Raw genomic sequence first — 26888 nt, 5'->3', positions numbered from 1 at the left:
TATTATTGATTTAATATAAAAACTTTTTCTAGAAAGTGCCCAAGACTAAAAAATTATAAATATAAGATATAATTCTAACGGTGGAATGATAAAAATTAATTTTTGTTCGGTGTAAAACGAAGCCGCATGTTACATTTTTCACACTAAATCTTGTAGTGGTATAAACACACAAACATAAAAGTTCACACTTTTTCAATTTTACAAAATCTACATCTTCTTTTAGTGGTATAAAGTGATCAGTAACATAACGCATCTGTTCCGGTAGCATCATCCGGTCTTAAAGTAAGGGGATGGCGATTTAGGTTACCTGTATTTTCCGTACTTGATGGACGGCCTCGCTTCACTTGATCTTTCCAGTGTTGAACAAATATCTAACTAGTTCCATTCTAAACTTCTTGAGAGGCATAAAATTTAGATAATTAGCTGTACTGCCATTTTGATTTAATATCCATGCATTTATAATACGTACATCTAAAAGCCAGGTAATTATTGGAAAATTCCATGTTTTACTACGACGCCGACGTGGACTTCTATAAACACCCAATAAGGAGTTTACTTTATCCACTCTACCCATGTGTTTATAGTATTGAGTGATCAGATTTGGGCATGGCATATTTACTTTTCTTGTATGTACTTTAGGAATATCTTTATATATGGTTGACTGGTTCAATTCCACCACCAGTACTAGCCAGAAGTACACATTTGCTATCTGCCCATTTGACAACTGCCAGTTTGTATAATATCCTTTTGTTCATTGAATGTATAAACATAGGGACCCCTGCCACGTTTAAGCAAAACCTTATCAGTATCCAAGATGCAAATTATTATTCTATTTGAGCGAATATTACCCAAGCTATATACCTATATATATATATATATATATATATATATATATATATATATATATATATATATATATACCTATATATACATATATATATATATATATATATATATATATATATATATATATATATATTGCACAAAAAATCATTGAGATGTGGGGGGGCATCCAATGTTTTACATAGTGCAATTTCTGAAGATGTAACGAAACCTGAGGATTGTTCTTCTTCAGAAATTTGATTAATAGTTCCCTGTAGTTGTGAAAACGTCGAAGCTCCTTGGTAGAGAATGAAATCGGCAATATATCCTGAAACACCTGCCCTTATAAAAAACCTGCAACCCCATGTATGAGGTTTATGTCGTATGTATGGTCGTAAATTGAAACTGCAGGTACCTTTGTACGCAACCATTGTCTCATCTATGGAATAGTGGTTTTTGAACTAATACTTATAACAATTTGTAGAAATATGACCTGAAAGGGGACGAATTTTGAAGTAGCGGTCTTTTGTTTCTAAAGTTACTTCTAAATTATCATTGAAATCGATCAGTGTTCTCAGTTTTTAATATTTTTTGAGGGACATAACATCAGCAACAAGAGTAATTCTTGAAGAAGTGATCGAATAATCCCCCCAAGTATTACCCCCATAAAAATCAAAATGAAAAAAGTCGGTTATTTCGGAAGTGTTTATGTTTAAAGAAACTTACACCAGTTTTTTGTGTACTGTATAAATTCGTCTGGTATAAAATATTCTTTATTAGATTTAGTGAAAAAAGGTCTCGTAAAATACTTAAGAGGCAAGGTTATTCCTACTGCATTATTGTTTATAGTTCGATTCTCGAATCGAATGGTCTTTATATCACTTTCAGACCAGTGGTTCTTCATAATCGTTTTTTTTTTTCATTCGTTTGATTAACCTCTTTTTAAGTTACTAGTTGATGATTATAAGGGTCATCATCTTTATCTGAGTGTGAGGCCATTTAATTTATATTGATGTTTTCAATTACTTCATCATACTCCTCCGTGTCAGAAAAATCGGAAAGATTAGGTAAATTAGGAAAGAAGGTAGTTGATATTTTATTTAAATTTTCATAGTGAAATCTTATACTGAAAAAAAAAACTCAATTACTTCTGTGATTTTTATTCGACAAAATAATATGATTATTTACCGTATACAGCAAAAGTAGCACATAATTACACTAAAACAACCTTTGTTTTTACACAAAGTAAAAAGCTAACCTCAGAATACTCCCAACACACGTTTGGCAATAACAACTATGACACACCCACTTAAACGTGGACCTCTACCGGTATCCTTTGTACTTAAATTTTTTTTTCGAATATCTCTATTGAATGTTAGATGTCGCCACTAACACGACCTGTTTCTTACAGTTATCATTGTCGCATAACAGCAATATATAATAGAAATTGACTCAGGTGCTTAGGTATAAAGATGCTGTTGCCTAAGAGCAACAAAACCAGATACCGGGTGAAATATATACAATCACTTTTCCAGTTACCTCGTCACCAAATTAGTGTAATGTGGCGGAAGTATATAAATGATTAAACATAGTTTTATGCAACTTGTAAGTATTTTTCACTAACGGAGAAATAACAGTCAAAATCTTTTTCATTGAAATTGGCATTAGATATGATGGTTAACTTTCTTTTTTTTTTCTCTATGGCCCTTATAATATACTCTGAAAAAATATGAGTACAATATTACCCATTTCTTGTTTTAGTATATTGCTGATACCGAGGAAGAGCAAACCTACGGTGAACTTTTACAGCGTTGTGTACGCACAGCCTGTCATCTCTCAACAAGAAATTTAACGAACGACGATGTTGTTGTGCTTTGTTCTTACAATCACAAAGAAGGTGTAGTGCCATTCATTGCTAGTATATTCTTAAATATTCCGGTAGCATCTATGGATCAAACATTATCCATTTTGGAAACGGTTTATTTGCTGAAAGAAGTAAAACCCAAAATCATTTTCGTAGTCCTTGAAGGTTTGGAACTTATGGAAACTTCAGTTAAACAAGCAGGTAAGACTTCCTTAATATTTTACTTTTTATCTAACATAATCATACCGCTTGTAATCATTGAACGACCCATCAGAAACGTTGGGTACTAATGGGTAACAATATAACTACCTTCTAAACTTGGGAGCCAATGTAGAACAATAAACCTCACAACTTTCTTTGGGAGCCAATTGTTAGGCTTCCTCTAGCTCAGTCCTTTAGGCGTGAGAACGTCTTATCTTAGAAGTAAATCTGAACAATGAGTTTGGCTGGCAAAAATAAACCGAGATATTATCTAATGATATTTACTGTACATAAAAAATATAAAATAAATTTTAATATTAAAAATCTAGGCAAATCTTGCCTATAAGCTTTACAAATATAAAATATGATATTTATGACATCACTGGATAACTCGTTAGCTTCAACGGATTACAAAATATAGTGAGATGCCGGTATCGAGCCCTTTTAGTTCTGAGCAGCTATTACGTTCTGCATGTTCTGTATTCAGCATCTGCTGCAGTTTTCATCCCATGTGTGTGGTTAAATTCCTCACAAAAAAGGGTGGTTAAAAGTTAATTAGGCAAAAAAACTAAAAAATTAACCATTTGTTCGTTCGAAATAATTATTAAATAGAAAATAGCAAATTGGGAAGGATAAAATGGATAATATAATTATTAAAAAAATTAGTTAAATTATAATAAAGATAATAACTGCATATTGGATGAATTTTAAAGTTAAAAGAAACATGTGTTGTAACGAAATATATATTGCCTTATTCAGGGTACGAACATAGGGGTAGAAATAGGGGACAAAAACTATGGGGGCGAAGATATGGCAAGCAAAATAATTCGAAACGTATGCCAACGGCACTCAGGGGGTTGCTGGAGAGCTGGGGTCGTGGATAAGTTGAAATAAATGGGTCGGATTGGGGTATCTACACAATGAATGAAATAAAGGGGTACTTACTCAAATCTCCTGGGCAACTGGGCAAATAAAACAACAAGGAAGGGCTTCTAGCAATTTAGAACAAGGGCGCCGCTTTGAAGGATCCTAAACTTGCTGGAGGAAAGAAGAAAAGGGCTCTTCCTTCCTAAAAAGTAAACACACAAAAAAAGGTTAGGAGATTTTTCTAAACTAAAATAAACAAAATGGTTGGAGCAATAAATTAAACATTTATTTGTGTCTCTAACAAACAGTTACAAAAATATAAATGGCTCAAAAAATATACTATATAAATAGTTGAAAAATACAGAATAAAAAAACTTACATGTGTCCGTTTACAAACTCTGTTTACAAAGGGGTTGGAGATACTATAAAAACTTACAAATGTTACCGCCAGAGGTTAACCTTTTTTTTTAACAAATAAATATCGAAAATAATAAAGCTGGCTGTCATATGTTAACATTAAATAAAAAAAAAGGTAAAATGACAGCTAAGTTAAACCATAAAATTTACAATTTATTAAATATTACAAATCCTTTTAAATTTTAATGAAAGCAATTATTAATAATTATCAAAAAAAAGAGTCTGTCTTTACTTTAAAATTTAAAATGTTAATTGTTACCTTAATTTCACTTGTTTCACTTAACTTTCAAAAAAAAACTTGCTACTTTCTCTGGGATTGGAGCTGCAAAGGACAAAACTCTCAACTCGAACAAAAGGAAACCATTTCCATACTTAGGCAGGAACGATTGAAACAGGAACTTGGTGGAGGAAATCAAGCTATCGACGGGGACATTCTATATAATACTTATTTTACAAAATTTCTTCAGTGCCGGTGCACAAATCTTATAGTGATTACTCTGTTTTAAACTGCCATATTTCAAAGAGTATTATCACCTTAACCGGTCTTACAACATAACAAAAAGAAATTGAATCGACTCGCGATTCCTAATTACTCAAACATCTTTTCTGTCTCAGATATATCGCTTGACTCCTCTTCGTTAGATTTTACAAATTCGACCAAAATAAATTTCCCTTTACGTCTCACAGCTAGTTTTTGCCTACAAACTTAAAACAAACAATCTACCCTCCACTTGACCTAGTTCTTAGCAACGAACCGACAAAAAATAATCTCGAAACATCTACTTTTAAATTGGGTAACTGGAAATTTTTTACCTCACAATACATACAGAGAATAGGGGAATAATAATGTAAACAAAGACAAAAAAAATATTCTCAGTTAATACGTCTTAGAAAAACCGTATACCTGACTTGCAATATTATATTAGGGGACTCGAATGTAAACAAATCGTTGTTCAGCGACAAAAACAACTTTTTAAATATTCCAGTTTATTGCGTTTTAACGACGAAAGATAAAAAAAACTCTTTTTTATATTCTGGGGGCATCATGAAATATAATCCTCTAGGCGACAAAAACTTGTCGAAATAGATAACATAATTCAAATTAACAAAATGGGATTTAAAAGTACACATAGACAAAAAATATATCCAGCGTTATTTACGCATTAAGGATTTTCGTAAAAGACAAAAACAGATTTTTTGGCAATCTTTATGCGTTCTGACGAGATAAACGAACAGGAACGTATTATAAAATTTAAAACGCTACAGTGTGAAAGAGGTTATGTATAAATAAAAGAAGTCAAATTGTAAATCATAAAAAGACACTGGAAGTTGGTTAAATATTAAATATAACCTACCCCAAAAAAAAAAATTTAATATTATAAATTATTTCTCAATCCAAGCATGCCTTTTTATAAATAAACGATATTTATAAAAAACATACCACTACAGAATTGTGGCAATGACAGAGAAGTGACATGACAAAGCACAGTTGCCAACTAACAGATATACTGCATATTGAAGTGGGGCATAGAAATTTATATATTCCATGTCTGTGATATAGAATAGAGTGGAGTTAAATATAGGAAATATGACTGAAATAAATGAAGATTAAAAATGAAAAGTAAAGATTAAATATGATATTTAGTTGATTGAAGAGTTGAAAGAAGAATTGGACGCCAACTATTTTTAGAATAAAAATCGTATAGTAATAGATAAAGTTAACAAGTGAATAAAATCAAAATAAATTATAGTAAAATAATTATTAAAAAAAATTACAAACATGTGACCTTTATAATGTTACACACTCCTACCACCCATCACAAAAATTTCGAACACAACTGAGAAATTTTTCTCAAAGAAAACAAGTAGACAATGTTCTCCCCAGGAAAAGGGTATATATGCAGTAGTAATCTGTAACAGCTAATTAAAAATAATTAGTTTAATATTGAAAATTAAGTAATTATGAAATATTAATTTTAAAAATTTAGAGTAAAACTCAGTTAAAAATTATTTAATCGAAAAAAAAATTGATATACTTTAAGCAAGTATATAATTAATTTCCAAGTAAAAAGACATTGTATAAAGTTCAAGTAATAATAATCCGGTCAATTTAGATATAAAACTAGTGGTGAAATAACGAAAATTCCCAGAAAGCCAAATATTGCTGAAGAGCTGGGATTTACCATTACATATATAGTTTTAAAAATCCCCATCGATCGTGTGTTTGCTACAAAAGTTATTTGGGATAAAATGTCAAAATTTGAAGTTTTTTGGATTTTTGTCGAAAACGGTAAGTTTTATCAAAAAAAACCTCAAACCAAAGTTGTAGATCTTAAAATTCTTTTAAATTTAAATAGCCTTTATGATTTTTTTTCTAAAAGTTACCATTCCTAAGATATTGCGATTCTAAGAGTCACATTATACATGGTATGTACATGTAAGCCATGTATATACATATCAGGTACTTCAGACAAATGTAAATACCTATTTGTATTTCTTTTATATATAATATACTATTTTGAAAACATTTATTCTAAAGATAGTCAGCTCCTAACTGAATTCCTTCTACTAACGTGGCCTTGAAAAATATCTGGCTATTCTATTGGCCGTAGGTCTAGTTCATATACATGTTTCTTCTAGTGCTAAAGGTTTAGTTCATGTGAAGATACGTACTTATTACAAGCGACTATAATTTAGGTTATTTGTGCTATTTTATAGCTTCAAAAATGGCTCAGTTTTGCTTTATTTGCAATAAAATTTTAAGTGAAGATAAAACAGTTGTGGTTGATCGTGAAATGGCAAATTTAATAGAGGCTATTGTCGCGAGAGGTGATGAGTTTACGGAATATTTAAGAACTCAAAAATCCATTACAATACACATGTATTGTACCAATACAATAGAGGAAATAACCAAGGTATAGGAGGCGTAGACTTTTTGCTACATAAGAGAATTGAAAACTTGGTAACTAAATTCCAAGCGATTTCTAATAGTTATCTATCTGGTAATAAAACTAAATCGTAGATACAGCACTCAAATAATCCACTGTTATGCACCAACTTCTTCTGCAGATGATGAAGAGGTAGAACAACTTTATGAAGACATTCCAAGAGCCAGAAACTTAGAGAAAACATATTACGTAATAATTACGGGAGATCTCAACGCTAAAATAGAAAAGAACGAAAATAACAACGACATCTACTATACAAAACCCCGGAAAAGACCATAGAACAATTCTAAACGTCGATTCGGAGCCTCTCCCCAAAATAACTTCTTCGGAAATTAGACATGTCTTACAGCAAATGAAAAATAAAAAGCTCCTGGTGAGGATCATATAACGTCTGAAATGTTAAAAATGGGCGGCAACATCGTTGTAAAGGTTGTGGAAGTTTTGTTGAATAAGTGTCTAACAGAAAAAAGAATAGCCAGTCTGTGGCTGGCAGCTTGGCATAATAACCAACCGCATAACACAAAAACTTGATTTATATCAACCGGTTGAACAGGCGGGATTTAGAAAAGAGGCCTATGTCCAGCAGTGGACCAATTGAGACTGAAGAAGAAGAAGACACATGGATTGTAGAAAATCATACGCCCGGAAAACTTTAATCGCTGCAGTGAAAAGACAACGTGAAGAGGAACAGGCTAGTACTTCAAAAATAAGTCCACCTCGTACTAGAACGCGAGTAAGTGAATCAAATTTTTGTTTTAAAAAATACTTTTTATTTTGTGGCAATAAAGTCAATGAAGAAACTGAGAAAAAAAAACACAGCTTCTTCGAAAAAAAAATTGTAACGTGACTACACTAAAATTCAAAGATCATCATTATCAGTGGCATTACAGCTCGTTATGAGCCAAAGCCTTCTTCAGAACAATCTTCCATTCGCCCCTGTCTCTGGCAACTCTTCTACATGCTTTAACTCCGATGGATTTTAGATCATCCTCTATGTTATCTTGATACCTAAGTTTTGGTCTTCCTTTGGCTCGTCTTCACACTGGTCCTATTCGGTCGAAAATTTTTCTGATCGTTGCATCTTCATCTCGCCTAATTACATGTCCTATCCATCGAAGGCGTGCTAATTTAATACATTTTACAACGTTAGGTTCCCCAAAACTTCTGTATAACTCAAAGTTGTAGCCCCTACGCCACAAATCCTGTTCTTGGATTCCTCCATATATTTTCCTTAGAATTTTTCTCTCGAAACGTTTAAGCAATTCTTGGTCGTTCTGTGTAAGTGACCACGTTTCAGACCCGTATGTTAACACTGGCCTTATTAGTGTTTTATATATGGTAACTTTAATTTTTCTGGGTAGTTTTGGGGCCATATGTTTAATCAAGCCATAATAGCACTTATTGGCAAGCACTATTCTTCTTTTAATTTATTCGCAGACATTGTTGTCTTTGGTCAGCAGTGAGCCCAGGTAGACGAAGGTGTCCATACCTGCCAGTTCCAGATCATCAATTAATAGTCTAGGTATCTGGTTGCCTGATCTAGTACAATACATATACTTGGTTTTCTGTGCGTTTATGTTTAAACCCATTCTAAGTGCAGACGCTCTTAGTGATCGAAATGCTTCGATGAGAGATTCTGTGGACCTAGCAATAATGTCTATGTCATCTGCACATCCGACCACTTGTACAGATTTATTAAAGATGGTGCCATTCGTATTAATATGGCACTCTCGAATTACTTTTTCTAGTGCAAGGTTAAATAAGAGACACGACAGTCCATCTCCCTGTCTCAGTCCATTTTTACAATGGAAGGGTCTGGAAAAGTCGTTTTGGATTCTGACTATACTCTCTACGTCTGTGAGTGTAAGTTCCGTTAGTTGAACAAGATGAAGCGGCATTTAAAATTCCACCATAGCCTGTAAACGTTTTTGTCTGTTGACTGAGTCGTATACGGCTTTGAAATCCACGAATATGTGGTGGGTGTCGACTCCGAACTCAAGCGTTTTCTCAAGAATCTGCCTGACTGTGAAGATTTGATCCGTTGTTGATTTATTGGGTCGGAAACCGCACTGGTAGTTCCCATTTATTTGTTCAGCATAGGGGATTAATCTTCTGTACAATACGTTGGACAATACTTTGTATGCCACGTTAAGTAGGGCGATGCCCCTATAATTATCACATACCATCATATCTCCCTTTTTGTGAAGAGGGTGCATTACACCTAATTTCCAGTCCGCGGGCGTTTCCTTCCGTTGCCAGATTTTGGTTACTAATTTATGCATGTGTTTAAAAAGGGTGTCACATCCATTCTTAAATAGTTCGGCAGGAAGATTGTCCAAACCAGGAGCTTTGTTATTTTTCAGTTTTGAAATGGCTTCTCTAATTTCTTCTTCAGTGGGGGGCGGCTCTTGAGAGTTTTCATCCATTTCAGGCAAAGTAATTTCTATTTGGTCTTCTTCACGACTATCGCTAAGCAGATCTTCAAAAAATTCAAAGAATTCCTGTTAAAATTAGCTAAAAATTGTTCTGATGATGTTTCAAAGGTTGTTCTTGAACGTATTAATTTTACGTATGATTCATTCGCTTCTGATACAAAATATCATGAGAGTTGTTACAAATCTTTCTTAAATCCTAATTCTGTTGCTAAAATTGGCCGTCCACAAGATGAAACTGTAAGATCTGCGATGGAGAAAATTTTTCAATTCAAAGAAACGAGTGATGATTACCAGTTATCATGCATCATGACTGCTGTTCGGCCTAGAACCTTTAAATCTAAACTACAGCTGGGTCTTTCAGTTTTTTTTTCATCGGCGATTGGGTTCGTTTACTGTTCTTAAAGTAAAACAAGTAACTATGATTCAGCAGCAGTTTTTAGTTGTCAACCTCATATTGTACCACCAGAAACAGGCACATTCATGTAATACGTTGCAGACATAAATTTAATGTAATAATTAATACTTTGGACTGTATTATAAGAAAAGTCGATGCAACAAGTAACTGAAGTTCTTTTAGCGAAAGATTTTGCAGCAAAGGCTCTTTTATCTATGCAGGTCTATCAAAACACTGGCATAGTTGAATACAGCAAAATAAATGTGCAAAATATTATAAAAGTTAATCTAAAGAGTATTTTTTGAAAACAGTTGATGTGACATGATTCTAAGGCAAATACAAAAATTTTTCTTTATTTGATTGGAATGGTTATATTCAATGCGTGACAAGTAATGTTATAGATTTTTCCAAGTCAAAAATAACATTTTGCTGTTTGTTCATCAACCAGCAAGTAATTAAAATAAAATATACACAACTATTCTGTGCTTTAGAGAATGCTAAACGTTATAACCACAAGTATGTATAATTACTTTTAATTAACCTCTTTATATATGAAAACTCGCGAGGTTGTATGTGCTGCCCCTAAAGGATGTAAAGTATCGAAGATTATAATAGACTAGAAGAATTTTATTTGTGCTTATGTTATTTTTGGAGCAATCGATTATATTATGCAAGAAAGTGGTTTAAAGGAAGTACTCGCTGAAGTTATTTCATCTAAATCTTTAGAGAAAATACTTAATTACCATGCTTACGCGAGGGCAGTTCGAGCTCATACAATACTTTAACTCACTTTAACGTTAAGTATATTAAACAAACTAGCTATTGATGATGTAAGGGATGCAAATCTTATTATTAACGTTGAAAATATTCTAAATATCATTCTATCATAGTATGACATTGAAGAAGATGATAAAATATGTGGAAAATTACTTGATCAGTTTAATAACAAATGAATTTAATATCAGAAACGAGGCCAACAGCACAATTATGTGCGGTTTATGCATATGCTTTCTTCTTGCGGTATATTGCACCAAAAAAAATTACTTGCATTGATCAATACCGATACTTAACTTTTGTAAAAGTACACAAAACAAGAAACAAGTACAACTATCATGTCTTCTTCCAACATCGGCATCTGCTATTCAATACTTATATCGAGTATATTATTAAGTTCAAACATGGCTAGGCAATTAACTAAATCCAGAAGACTGGGGTTGGAAATTGATAGATAGTAGTCTGGAACCGAATAAAACTTTTCTCCCACCTGCTCCAGAAAAACTCCTCAAAACTATTTTTTGCAATTGCAAAAAAAGTTGTAGTGTCAAATGTGGGTAAAAAGTCGGATGCTGTGTTCTTCAGCGTGTACATATTGCACGGGTCAATCTTGCTCAAATATTTAGTTGAATATAATAGAGGAAGATTCATGTGATTTTAATGAAGAGCATAACATCCAGCAAGAGAAAGAAGACTTGACTGTTGAAGTAGACATGCGAGATGCGAGAGTATGAATCTGATTAAAATATCTAAAGAAATCCAAACAATACTTAACCCAATAATCAATAGCGCTATCAATAATCAACATCAGTAATAAGGTAATATCTAGAACTTGATGGGTATTGATTTCTTAAATTATCCTAAAATTGTGATGATAGTGGAGTAGGCCTACAGGGAAAACTATGGTAATAAAATGCGCCGAGTACACTACCTCACAGGTGGCGTGGAAATCTGTGCATATCATGTTTAATGTTATTTGTAGAATCGCGATATCTCAGGAACGGTAACTCTTAGCAAAAAAATGATAAAAACCATTTTTGTAGAAAATTTTAAGGTCTACAACTTTGACTATTAGGATTAGTAATGTTATTTTTGATAAAACTTAAGATTTTCGAAAAAAAAATTCAAAAAACCTCAAATTTTGACGTTAAATTAGAATAACTTTGTAGCACACAGACGATCGATAATATTTTTAAAACTTTATTGGTAATGGTATACCCCAGCTGTCCACCAGTATTTGGCTTAAGGGAATTTTTGTTATTTTAAATGTCTATATTGAGCGGAGTATAATCAAAACTCAAAGTATATAAAATAATGGGCAAATAACCAAAATCAGGTAAATATAAAACAGAAATTACATCTCAAATAAATAGAGAGCCACTAAAAATTCTAATGAATCAATCTCAAAATAAAATATTAAGTACTCGGGATAACTGACTACCTAAAGTAAGATAATGAGAACAATAAACATAAGTTAAGACATGTAGATAATAAAGTATAAATGCAATTAATGATAAATACTAAAACATTACTAACTATACTTGTATGTCAAATAAAACAAAGTTCTACACAAAAGAGAAAAATGAACTGCATATAACAAGTCCTAAAAGAATAAACAAGTAAGTTAGCAAAGAAAGAGAGATAGGTAATGATAGACAAAACAAAATTTGTTTTGTGTATTTAATGCTACTTCCACTAAATATAAACCAGGGATCTACACCAGAGAACAAAATAATGTATAAATATGACCTAAAAAAGACAGAAGATAACAGATGTCATTTTTGACCCGTTAGGCATAAATGAGTTTTAGACTATGCTATCAATCATAACCTAAAAAGGTTGATAAAGTTAATGAACTCATTTATGCGCAAGTATAAATGGTATTTAATATCCATAAAATTTAATCTATGAAACTTAACAGTTTATTAATTTTGTTACTATTTTTATAGGGCTGGACACCGAATTAGTTGTGTATGGTTCATCTGACGCTCACACGGAATTCTCAAGCTTTTTAGAACCTCATGAAAATGAAGACAAATTTGCTCCAACGAAAGTGGCTAGTTTGAAGGACACTGCTGTTATTATGCTTAGTAGTGGCACCACCGGCCTTCCGAAAGCAATTATTCTTAATCACTTGGGGCTTATGGAACAGCCATTAGCTGTACCGTAAGTTACAACTCTGCAACAGTGTACCTATGCATAAGTAGATGTATATTATTTTTAAACAGAATTCAGTAAACAGCGTAACGAATTATACCCTAGTGAATAACTAGCGTATATAATTAATAGGAATAAATCACAATTTTAAATGAAATAAATTATATTGAACGCTAATAAGAGAAATACAAAATTGTGAAAGGTGTTTTTTTAGAGGTATAGAAATGTAAGTTGGTAACACTTTTTTAACTGTTGGCCATTTTGACAGTTATCAAGTGATTTATGTTCGAGTTTTGTTTGGTATTTAAGCACGAATAGACTTGACGTATGAACAACGCTTTCAAATTGTACAAATTTATTTTGAAAATTGTGGTTCTGTTCGAAATATGTATTGCTCACTACCTCTATTTTATAGTCAACATAATAGACGATCAGAGCAAGTAATTCGATTAACCATGGAACGTTTTTGCACCACGTTTACTCTAAATCAGGGCTTCTTAAACTTTTGTCATTCACAACCCCATTTATGATTGCGAGTTTCTTGACGACCACATACAAATATAAAAGAAAAATAAATTAATATTTTTTGATGATTTATTTATTAGGTAACATTTAGAATTTGTTTTGAAACATACAAAAATCTAAAATTAAAAATTGCATAAAAAATTATAACATTGTATTTATTATAGTTTCAAAAATAAAAGTGGATTCTGACCGTCTCAATTCGCTCGAATATATTCAAGTAGTTGAGTGGTAAGTATTAAATTAAAATATAAGAAAAAAATTTAATGAGATGGATGCGCTTGTTTTTTATTGCATAACAAATCATATTTTGGTGGAATGTTTGAAACTGCTGAACCTAAGACCTCTTCAACATTTTTTAGCGCTGAACGATATTGGGATTTAATATGTGTTAAAGCTGAAAAAGTCGCTTCACGTAAATATGTGATGTTGAATGGCAGAAGTACATTTAACGCCATATCAGCGATTGTGGGAAATTCAGTTCTAGTTCCGAACCAGAATTAAGTCAAGGGCTTTTTTTTTAAATTATAGTTTTAAGTTTGAGTTACTCGAAAGTTCAGCAAATTCCTCTTGAGCTTCAAGTGGCAGGTGATCAATCTCACTTAAGCCAATCCAAAACGGCTTTTGAATCCAAACTATTTTTTGGAAATCAATATTAATTTAATATAAAATATGTACGGAACTGTATTTCTAGTGCTTTTAAGTGATCTACAATAATTTTTGCATAAATTTTCTCGATTATAAAATTGTCGACACTGGAAAATATTTCGAACGAATTTTTTTCGACCCTATTTTTCTAAATGTTAATCTTTTTAATAAAACTTTCAATTTTATCATTTGAAGTAAATATATCGCAATTTTTTCCTTGAAGAGACAAGTTGAGATCGTTTAACTTCGCAAAAATATCTGGCAAATAACACAGATTGGATAGCCATAAGTCATTTTAAAAAAAAAGCAGCAAGTTCACATTTTCGTTCGGTTAAAAATATTTCGATGTCGTCCTTTAATAACAATAATCTTCTTAAACTTTGACCTCTTGACAACCATCTTACTTCAGCATGTAATAACAAAGTTGTGTAGTTGGAATCCGTATCCTTACAGAGATTTAAAAATAAGCTGCTGTTAAGGGGATGGCTCTTAATAAAATTTATGATCTTAACAATGTCCTGAAGTACATCGTTCAATTCTGGTGCTAATTTTTTTGCTGCAAGAGCCTCTCGGTGAATAAGACATATGGTCATATTGAGCAGCTTGAAAAAATAATTTAAAACCAATGTTTTTGGTCGTCATCGCTCTTACACCATCTGTGCATATTCCACAGCAATGTTTCCATTCTAAACCTTCTGCTTTTCAAAATTCGTCAGATTTACAATATATGTCTTTCCCTGTAGTATGGTCTTCCATAGGACGACAAAATAATAATTCTTTTTCCACGCTTTCTTTATAAACGTACCTGACAGATACTAACAACTGAGCCAATTTAGCAAAAATGTTAGTTCCATCGCCAAAAATTATTTTGATCCTAAAATACAATAAATAAACTTGCGTGCATAGAAATCGGCCCACTCATGGACGTATAAACATAGATGGACCCAGCAATAAGATACCTTAAACACACACTGTTTTGAAGCTTCGATATTCCTGGACAAGAGGGTAAAGGGGAGTAAAACGGGTATCGATAGACTGTGATACTTCCTCAATGAGCATAAGCGTGCTTGAATTTTTACTCGCGGGGATAATTATTCAGACGTTAATAATTGGAAGTAGTAATAATGTATAAAAACACGTTTTTATAGAAAAAATAAAATACAATTTTATTTGCTTTAAAATTAATACAATAAAATATAGTTGAGCTCAAGTTAATTTTTTAATAGGTATCAAATAATCCTACGATGAAAAAACAATTAAAAAATATACATTTGTCAACTTTAAGTACATACCTATATTTATTGATAATGTGTTAAAACATATTTTTTCAAATTGTGACAAATTTGTTTTAATACAATATGAATAGATTCCTCGTAGTAAGGCTTTCTGCTACAAAATTATTTATTGATCATTCCAAAGCTCTTGCTGGCATTTGACATAAAATTATTTGCAAATATACCTACTTATTAAAAAGTAGGCGTGAAAATGTATAAATTATTGGAAAGCTATTTACCGAACAGAAATATTAAAGTAAAAATGGTAAATAGACATAATAGAAGATGTTGATATAGAAATAAATTTTATTGATTGCGAAATAAAACAGTCTTAGTAAGAACGCTTCTTATGCGCACGGTGTTAGCATCTAAAGTAGTCCTCGTTTCATGATGAATTCCAATTTTAAAATATTTCTCAAGAACCAATTTTAAAAGTTGCACAGAGTGACCATCGATTGCATCTTCATCATACATATGGTCACCAAAATGCTCATAGATTGATTTTGCGACATTTTTTATGGTTTTATTAATCAAAATATTCATAAGGTTTTTAACTCGTCTGTTGTAGATATTTATAGTTTTATTAAAAAATCTGAAATATTTTTCAGCTTCCTTACAAGTTTAAATAACCAAAAAGGATGCTTTTGAAAGGTTTTTATACTGTTTTCTCTGTTGAAGTTTAGAGTAAGTTTCATCATTAATCAATATTATTTGGAAACCTACATAGAAAAATAAATGAGTTTTATTCATTTCACTAATTTATTGTTAATTCATGAGAAATATTAAATTAAAAAGCTACTAAACAGATCTTTTTAATCAGATGATGTCTACATACAATTTAAAAATATCTATACTAATTTCATGAACTAATATCTTGTTCAATACATTAATTGATATGAATAAACCCAATGGTACGCCTATGAAAGACATATTTTAAAATGTAAACACACAGGCTTCCTCAGTTCGTCATCTTAAATAATGTAAACAAACAGTACGTACAAATTAAATGAGACATTGGGATGTAAACATTTCGTTTTTTTTGCAAATGCAAAACTGTAGCACCATTATTATAATTTATTTATTTCACTATTTACAAATATCACTTAAAATACAGCCAAAATATCGAAAAACAACTTTTCCTCATCTTGGGTAAAAAGTAAATAAACATGGACATGACATGGAACAGCATTTGAAGTTTGACGTAGAGCCATAAGACAGAGAAATGTAAACACCGTTGCCATTAATAAATAGGTTTCAGTGCTTCTACATATAAAATAATTGGTTGATATCTGTTATACGCTATTATTAAATGATATGCACACTATGTGCACACTTGATGTTTTAATTACAATTAAATATATTAATATAAGTAATAAATTATTATTTTGGTTTGATAGCACCTGTAGAGTATAAAATAAATATAGTAATATTTTCAGCGATACGTGAATAAGATATTTTAATAAAAAAATGTGACAACATTTGAAGGTGCTGAGAATGTGACCTAGTCAAATAATTTTGGCTTCACATTTTTATGTAAATAACTGAGTCCATCTGTGTTTATACGTCCATGGGCCCACTGTAAACTTTTGACTTTAACTATATTTTTTTCAAGATATATTCATCAGATCACAAAAACAAATATACTGTTTGAAAGACAATTTAATATGCTTTAATGTGAGTATAAATTTATGAAAACTTATTTCGGCTTCCTATGTTTAACATAGTGAAATGAATTCATTAAGCAAATTAAGCTTTTTTATTATTAACATAAATAGGGTTATTGACAATTTAAAACTTAACACTTAATTTTTTAATAATGGGTATGACCTCCTCTTGCCCTAATAACATCTCTTATACGATTAGGCATAGATCTAATCAAGTTTGCTATTGTTGCTTGTGGGATGTTAAGCCACTCTTCTTCTGCTGCAAGAATAAGCTCTGGGATCGAGTCTGGGGTATGAAGTCTAGCTCGAATTCTTCGTTTTAGCTCATCCCATTAATGCTCGATCGGATTTAGGTCAGGACTGTTTGCTGGCCAGTCTATAACCTGAAAACCGACTTCTGCAATGTAATCTTGCACGATTCTTGCGGTGTGTGCCCTTGCATTGTCATGCATAAAGATAAATTCGTCTCCAATGTAGTCGACATAAGGTACCACATGAATTGCTAAAATCTCCTCGATATATCTGGCAGCCGTTAAACCTCTTCTTCCGTGAACACGGTCGTCCCTACGAATGAACTCAAGATCGGTTCGTGCTCCTATAGAAATTGCACCCCGGATCATGCAGGAACCACCCCCATAAGCACTCCGCTCTTCAAAGCAGCATTCTGCAAATCTCTCTCCTGGTCTACGGTACACTTTCCTTCTTCAGTCGCTACCATAGAGGCATATTTTGGTCTCATCTGAGAACATAACATCCCCATTGTTCCAACGTCCAATTCCGATGATCCTGTGCAAAATGCAGGCGTGCTTGCCGATGAGCTGGAGTAAGTTTTGGACCAATCGCAGGTGTTTTAGGGGTCAGGTTATTTTCCCGCAGTCTTCGTCTTACTGTCCACTGACTAACAGCCACTCTTCGCACCTCACGGAGCTGTCGTTGCACCTGAACGGCATTAAGGTGACGATTTCTTAATGTTGTTGACACAATAAAGCGGTCATCATGAGCGGTTGTAAATCGCCGTCTGCCTGTTCCAGGTCGCCTATGAAAGGATCCAGTCTCCTCATAACGTTGGCACACTCTTCGAACCGCTGCGCTTGTCATATCCAATTGTCTAGCAACAGCTCGCTGACTAAGTCCATTTTCGTTTAGAGCAATAACTTGGGCGGCTTTTTGTGGTGTAGTATGCATTAAACTAACACACTTGAACACTGCTAAGATTATGAAAAACGAATAATATGCAAATTTCACTTGCAAAGGCAATACTTTTACAATTAGACAAATTTGTTATTTTCGTGACAATCACCACATAAACACGTTTCATTTGTTTACCGGTTACTACGCATGTAAACGATAAGCCTTCTTGATAAATTTATACTCACATTAAAGCATATTAAATTGTCTTTCAAACAGTATATTTGTTTTTGTGATCTGATGAATATTTCTTGAAAAAAATATAGTTAAAGTTAAAAGTTTACAGTAGGCCGATTTCTATGCACGCAAGTGTATATAAAAATAATATATTGCACATAATAATTGATTTATTAATTACAGAATAAATAAAAAAAAAAACTAAAATCTTGTTATGGCGAAACACTGACAATTGCTCACACTAGAAGAGCGTCAACACTCCACTAATTCACATTACAGTCGTCATTATCATCAATTAGCCTATATTTGTCCACTGCTGAACATACGCCTCCCGTAAAATTAACCACACTAGAAGAGTGTCAACACTAATTCACATTACAGTCAGTGTTATTGAATCATTGTTTAGCTGCAGGTTGAACATATGTGTACGCGCGCGAATTCCTCCCTTTGATTGTGTGTGATATTTAGAGGTGGCGGTCATAGTGGGAAGTCAGCGACGCGTGGTTTATTTAACATGTATGATACCGACAAACGCACTAACAATGTATAGCCACTAGCCAGCATATAATAATAGCGATCATCGATCGTTTACTGCTGTCGGTGGAGATAGCTCAAAACCTTCAACAAATGCGCGTGTGTAGACGCTGCAAGTCCAGTGTATTCCACCAACTCTAGTGATGTTATAAAATGGTATATAAATATTTGACATTAAAATCTCTCGCGTCCGCAGAATTTTGCTACGCGACCCCATTTGGGGTCGCGACCCGTAGTTTAAGAAGCCCTGCTTTAAATGATAATATGCATCCCCAGACACGTTGTACAGTGCATACAGAAGAAGTTATTGCTGCTGTAGAGAGTAGCATACAGGAAGACCCGAATCAGTCTATCTGCCATCGTACACAGCGGTTGGATACGTGTTCATCGACTTTATAGAAGATTCTTATGGACTTATTTTACTACTACTGTTACATCTTTAATTATTTGTTTTTTTGTCACTTATGATATAGTTGATTTCGTTCCTTGTTCTACCGTTTGGACTTTCCCAGGTCCATCTTCTATGCATCTTTCTGTAAAAGAAGCTGTTAATGTTGAATAAATTATTCTGGAGTAGGAATTCTAGTAGCGTTTTCCCTCTGTCATTTCTTTCTGGGGAACCGAATTTTCCCAAGGAAGTTTCTAGCTCTGCTTCTTTCATACCTATTTTTGCGATGAAATCGCCAAATAAAATTGTGAATTAAGTACAAGAGTCATTAAGCACAATAGTTACATCGTCATAAAACATTTCGATTTCTTCGTTTGTATGGTCTGTTGTTGGAGCGTATACTTGGATAATTTTGTTTTGATATTTAAGGTTCAAGATACCTATGACATCCCACTTAATTTTATTTTTTTCAGTTTATATTTCTGTGAATCTTTTCTCGAACAGTAGACTTCTGGCATTATATGTACTGACATAACGGGTCATGGGGTTTTTGGATAGTTTCCGTATAATCATTTTTTTGTCCCCCCATCCCGAATCCTCGGAACAGACTGATAAATCATTGTGAGGTTTTGGACGCATCCTACTTACCTGGGATAAATCTGTATTTGTTTTAAAATCTGACATCGCGGTTACGCGACCAATAAAAATAAAACGTGGGATAAGTTAAGGTGATTAATTTTCCCCCAAAATTCATAACGACATTAGAGTATGCCTTTAAGATGGTCAATGGGGACCGCAGAGGAGTAACAATAGACGGCGAAAAGCTGAACCATCTCCGTTTCGCAGATAACATTGCCCTTATCACAGATAATTTAGGAGAAGCCAAAGATATGTTAAATAAATTGGACTTTGCATATTCGAAGGTGGGCCTCAAAATAAACTTGACCCAAACTAAGTTTATGACAATTATGGTCCCCAATAAACATTTAACTATTTAAGACAAAGTGGTAGAACTGGTGGACAAATATACGTATTTAGGTCATGAAATAAGAATCAGCAGGGATAACCAAACATGCGAAATCCAAAGACAAATTACTTTAGAACGGGCATCCTTTGGAAAACTGCGAGACACACTTAGGGCCCACATATCAATTAGCCTCAAAAGAAAAGTATTTGACCAATGCGTATTACCGGTCACGACCTATGAAGCGGAAACTATGACTCTAACCAAGACTACGGCTTCGAAATTGAGAGTGGCAGAGAGACGAATGGAACGGTCTATGCTGGGAGTGACGTTGAAGGAACGAATAAGAAACGAAGATCTGCGAAAAACGACGAAAATTGCTGATATTGTGGAACTCATCGCGGAACTGAAATGGAACTCGGCAGGCCATGTAGCGAGAATGCATGACTTACGATAGATGAGCAAAGTTACAGATTGAAGGCCAAGAGCAGACAAACGTAGTAGAGAAAGACCACTTACACGTTGGGCTGACGACATCAGGCGTCTCACCGAAAATTGACAACACAATCGTGAAGAATGGAGGGGTTTAAGGGAGGCCTATGTAACTAAATGTAAGTAACTAAATGGTGAGTTTTAGTAATTGCTATTTTTCGTTTTATTTCTATGTCTGGATCTAATTAGTCCGTTATGACAAATTTAATTTTGTGAACTTTTTCAGCTTGGATTCCATTTAATTTAAGTTCTGCATCTGCATGTGGGTTACTACTAAAGACTAAAAATTTGGCTTTGTTTGAGTTTATTTTGATGTCTATTTCCTCTCCTACTTCGTGAATATGATCAAGCAGAATTTGAAGACCTTCAATTTTTTCTGACAAAATTACTGTATCGTCTGCTTATCTAATTACATTAAGTAATTCCCCATTGATTTTGATTCATGTGGCTGTTTGTTAAGTGCTTTTTTAAATAGCAGGTCCGAGTAAACATTGAACAATGTTGGGGACAAAATGCAACCTTGTCTGACTACTCTTTATATGTCGGTGTAATTGTCTCCAATTTTTACGAAAGCAGTTCGATTTCAGTATGGATTTTTAATGACACTAATATCTTTATAATCTATTCCTATATTTTTTAGCATCTGCATTAATTTTTGATGCTGTACTTTATCGAATGCCTATTTGAAGTCAACAAAGCATGTAAATGCATCTTTTCTTTGATCACGGCATTTTTGTAATAGGATATTTAACGCGAGAGTGCGTCTTTAGTTCCCATAGCATTTCTAAAACCAAATTGAATATCTTCGAGATCTTTTTCGCATTTAAGTCTAATTCTGTAGTATCCGTAAGTACTCTTAGGAAAATCTTAAAAGTGTACCGTATCAAGCTAATTAATCGATATTCTGAGCATTGTCTAGCATTGTTTTTTAGGTATTGTAACAAAGATGGACTTGATTGAGCCAGTCTGCAGGAATCACTTTTTTCCATTAATAATACTTTTCACATTAATAATAGAATTTTATATATTTTCGCTGTCTGGAAAACGTCATCAGGTAACATGTAGAAACTTTTCCGTATTTACACAGTACGGTCCCATAAACATCGCTAACTGCTCAACATCTGATTCTGTCATATTGAGAAATTGTCTGAGGGTGACAAGGTGCTTCCTGAGCTTGATTGACGTAATGGTCAAAGGATATTTTATTAGTTTTTCAAAACATAATTTTCCGTATTTATTAGATATTCTTTAAGCACGTTCAAATGAGTTGCAAGAGGTAATAATGTAACTTTATTTCACTTATTTAGTTACTAGTAAGTACTTAGATGTGTCATAGTTTTTCGAAGTTTCTTCTGCCTCGGCAGCTATTATTGTAGAATATAATTATTTTCTCCTTAAAACAAGAACGATTACGATACCACAATATTGTTTCAGGATAGTACCCATATTAAATGGCAAATTAGGCGATTCAAAACGGTCTTGCACATAATTATATTTTTGTATTTTATCTTGCACTCACAAGTATGTCGAAATATTTCGGTTGAAGAGCTTCAAACAAATCATGAATTGAAGGCTGATATTTCTTGATTTCACATAAGAATTTAGCTCTCTTATTTTCCGTGATGCAACGTTTGCTAAACGTTTCTCTCTATTAGTTAGTTATTTATCATGCAGCATGTCCGCATAACACTAGAGTCCGGTAACGTCCTATATTACAAAGGGCGAGAAGAACAAAGTCTAGATAGCGTAGAATTTCTAATTTCCAAGAAATATGCACATAAAGTAGAGCAATTCGTAGGAATATCTGAAAGAATTGCTATCATTAGGCTAAATGTAAACGAGAACGTCTCCCTGAAAATTATTCAAGTATACGCTCCAACCGTAGCATATCCTGATGAAGAGATAGACGAATTTTATGAGAAAATTGCAGAAACTATCACGAATTATCACAGCACATATACGATGATAATAGGAGACTTCAACGCTAAGATTGAAAAAACCGAAAACTTTATAGGACAATTCGGCTCTAGAGTTAGATATGGGAGAGGAGAAACCTTGGTTAATTTCCTACAAGCCCACAAATACTATGCAATGAACCGCGATCACCGAATGGTTAGAGCCAAATTAGAGATAAAACATAATAAAAATAAAAATAAATTTAGAAAAACTTGGAATATAGACACAGATAAACTAAAATCTAATACAAAACAATATAAAAGCAACTTAAAACCCGCGAAAGTATTAAATCTACATGAACTTAGCTTAAATGAAATCAATGAAGTCATAACAAAACAACTATTAAATGCAAGCTCAGAAGTGGCAACCGCTAACAGTAAAAGAAAATCCAAAATAAGTGTAGAATCACAACATGTTGAAACAAATAAACGATCTTCTGAGACAAAACAAAAGAGATACTGCAGAATTTAAGGAACTTAATCGAGTAATAAAAAATCAGATAAAATAGGACATTAAAAAACATCAAGCAGACCGTATAGAACAAGTCATAGAGAAAAACCGAAGTCTCAAATGCACCAAACCGAAACTGGGAAAGAAAAACATAATAATCATTGAAAATGTAATAAAAGAGCAGAGCTAAGGGATGCTTAGATCTGTCATCACTGTAATAAACTCGTCCTATATATTTGGGACTGCAGCTGTAATACTAGAGGGTAGGACTACTGTAACACTGCCTGGAGTATTAACGTAATACGCTGTGTCCAGTGGGTTTAAGGACTGAACTATGGCCTGGAAGACCCCTGTAATATCCTAATCCTATATAGTTAAGGGAGACTTAGCTCTGCGAGCGGATGCGAGGCTTACTGGTCCACTAGTCCGAATTGGTCGTGATCGCGCCCTCGCGGATTTACAAGAGGGTAGGAAAAATAGAATAGGGGCTGAAGGACACTCAGATCTTCTTACCCTACCACCACACACATCGCATAAGCTCCAGGCGTTAGACAGGAGTGTATTTGGTCCTCTCAAGAGTTTCTATAATACTGTCTGGGATGATTGGATGGTGACCCACCCAGGAAGGATAATTACAATATACGAAGTCGGACGATGCTTAGTTTACGCTTTCCCGTTAGCATTTACTTAACGTAATATTGAAAGCGAATTCAAAGTTACAGGTATATGGCCTTTCAATTCCAATATTTTTACCAATGAAGATTTTATGTCGGTGTATGTTACTGATCGCGAAGATTCGGAAAATAATTTCACTCTATCTCAGTTTGATGTTGCAACACCAGCAATAAATAACAATAACGAACCCTCCACTTCTACTGGCACTTTCATCACCCCTAAAATAATTAGACCATCTTCCTCAACTGGATCGATTTCACATAATCAACAACTACGACGAACACTAATAGAGGACAAAAACCAGCCTTCTACTTCTACTGGTACTTTTACCACACCTCAAATAATTAGATCACATCCTGTAAATGGAGATACTTCACAAAATGATCAGCTACAACAAACATCAATGGAGCACAATAACCAGCCTTTCACTTCTGCCACTTTTAGTAGCCCAGAAATGATCAGACCTCATCCTAAAGCCGGGCACTAGACTTCAAAAAAGGGTAGGAATCTAGCAACTACGAAAATTCTCACAGCTACAGCTTTCCAGAAAAACTTGCGCTTTAGGCTAAAGTTAAAGTTAAAGAAGAGAAAAAATTAGAAAAAGGTCAAAGTAAGAGCACTTAAAAAATGACTAAACAAAAACTTAAGGATTTGAGGGAAGCTTCAAGTTCGGGCGGCAGTGACATTATGCTACCATCGTCAGAGTCTGAATATGATCCTACTGATAAAATGCAAGTAGAGACAGATACTGAATGTAAATCAGAAGCAGAAGGTGACGAGTTTGAATTGAGTGTGCAGAATTGGGTAATAATTGTAAGCTTTATCTCCGAAAGAAACTTAGTCCATCGTTACGTAGGACAGATAAAGGGAAGAAAGAACGAGGATTTTAAAATTTGTCCAAAAAAGGGATGACAAAACCTTTAAGTGGCCAGAAAAAGAAGACATGGCTGAAGTCGCACGTGATCAAATTTTAAAAAGTTACCAAGCCCGACTTTTAGGAGCTACAGTAAGCGCATAGGATGTTTTGTCTTTCCTAAATCACTGAGAATGTTCAATAATCAACAATAATTTTTTTTTCACTTTTATACCTTTTTGAATATAATTTTCTGCCAGAAAGTGTTTCTATTTTTAATAATATTATTTGTTATGTCATGACTAAGTAAAGTTAGTTTTCAGCATCCAATTTTTGGTTTTATTTTAATATTGTAAATCTGGGAAGGTATAATCAAGTCACCCATACACAAGGATCAAGTCTCCCGAAGTACGGGGAGATATGATTAGTTTTTTTTTTGTCTATTACTAGATTCTACAAAAACTCGTTATTATCATCGTCAGTATCATTGTTTAAATAGGACAATGGCAGTATATTTTTCGGGTTTATAACACCCTAAACTTTGATAAATTTGTAATGTTGCACTAAATCATCAAGGTTATAGATTGGTTATAAAGAAAGTTATGTGCAAAAATGTAACGGTATGATCAAGTCTTCCTCTTCTCCCCATATATATATATATATATATATATATATATATATATATATATATATATATATATATATTTATATATATACTCTATTTTTATAATTAATAAGTTTGTGATTTTCAGAAGCTATTTTTTAACTGTATTTTAAATTAATTGTAATTTTATACTTTCTTAGTTCTGGTTGTGGAATTGGAACTATTTACTTTACTTACGCATCGCTATACTGGATATCGGCCGTACTATACCAATTGGCAGCTATCATTACCGGTGGAGCAAAACTTACAGTGCAAAAGATGGATCCACACGAGACGTGGAAACTTATCGACAAATATAAAGTAAGTATGGTAATACTAGATTAAGAGGTAGATTATTATTTGCTTTTTACAGCCCATGGCATCTTTTCTCTTATGACTTTTTGATAATATTTATATCACAGTGTTGACAGATAGACTCGACGCCACAGGATGTGACCAATTTTTAGAAAGTTGGAAGACGAATAATTGGGGGGTACTTGACTGGATCTTCGATGTTATTTTGGTTCTTTGGTATTAAATAAGTGATTCCCTGAGTAACGAATGATCGTATTTCCTGAGAATTAAAAATAACATGATTAATTAATACTTTTTTTTATAAAAGAAAATAGTCGCATCCACCAAAAGGTTATTAGCGACAGAACAAAATTGAATAATAACTACAAATTATAAAAAATGTTTACATATCTTAGATATGTCTTTCTTTTTCATATTTATCACAATTTGTTAAAAAGTGTTCAACTGTTAATCGAACGTTACACTGATCACATATGGGTGGGTTATTCTTTGTGAACAGGTAAGAGTGTGTTAACTTGGTATGTCCTAGACGTACACGCGCAAACACAATTTGTATATTGCAAACAAAAAAATATCGGGAAAATTAGTGTTTACATTTTGAAGTATGTATTCAGTTCTCTAATTTGTTTATAAATTTATTTGCAAAAGTATTTTGATATATTGGTTTTAAAATATTACAAGCGACTGAGGCTGCATGTGATATGGCGAGGAACATGCGGCAGTGATGTAGCGATGATTCTCTTAAAAGAGCATAAATGCTGGTTGACGGGAACATTGGAAAAGCCCCTGTAATTAATCTTAAGACTTTTATTATGAATAATATCTAATGATTTAAGAAGAAATTGATTAGCAGTGGAGTAAGCAATTGCTCTATAATCTAGCTTAGAACGTATTAAAGATTTATACAGAAGAATTAGAGTGGATTGGTCTGAGCCCCAGTTTTTGTTACAAAGAGATCTTAATACATTTAATCTTTTATTACAGGAAAGGATGAGTTGTGAGATGTGATTTTTCCATGTAAGCTTTAAATCAAAGATTAAACTCAAGGATTTGTCATCATCATCATCATCATTTGGCTCTACAACTGCATGTGAGTCTTGGCCGCGTTTACTATTCACCTCCATTGTTGTCGGTCCTGAGCAGCTATTTCCCATTGCTGTATTCCCATTTTGCGTAGATCAGTGGCTACTGCGTCCTTCCATCTTTTTTTTAGACGACCAACTGACCTTCTGCAATCGGGCCTTTCCCAGAATGTGGCGTTCAGGA

At 33.3% G+C, this 26888-nt stretch overlaps 1 protein-coding gene across 1 annotated transcript in view; it reads left to right on the top strand.

The window, feature by feature from the left end:
- The window catches only part of LOC140450226 (luciferin 4-monooxygenase-like), a 138049-nt gene that overhangs the window by 42018 nt on the left and 69143 nt on the right, over window positions 1-26888 (top strand). Inside the window, exons 3-5 of the mRNA XM_072543731.1 lie at window positions 2584-2887; window positions 12672-12888; window positions 25469-25628. Coding sequence (XP_072399832.1) covers window positions 2584-2887; window positions 12672-12888; window positions 25469-25628 — 681 coding nt within the window. The remainder of the gene's footprint in view (window positions 1-2583; window positions 2888-12671; window positions 12889-25468; window positions 25629-26888) is intronic.

This window comes from Diabrotica undecimpunctata, chromosome 9, assembly GCF_040954645.1.
Source record: "Diabrotica undecimpunctata isolate CICGRU chromosome 9, icDiaUnde3, whole genome shotgun sequence".
In the NCBI taxonomy this organism is placed as follows: domain Eukaryota; kingdom Metazoa; phylum Arthropoda; class Insecta; order Coleoptera; family Chrysomelidae; genus Diabrotica; species Diabrotica undecimpunctata.
Note: the sequence above shows the minus strand (reverse complement) of the source record. Positions and strands in the feature narration are given on the sequence as shown.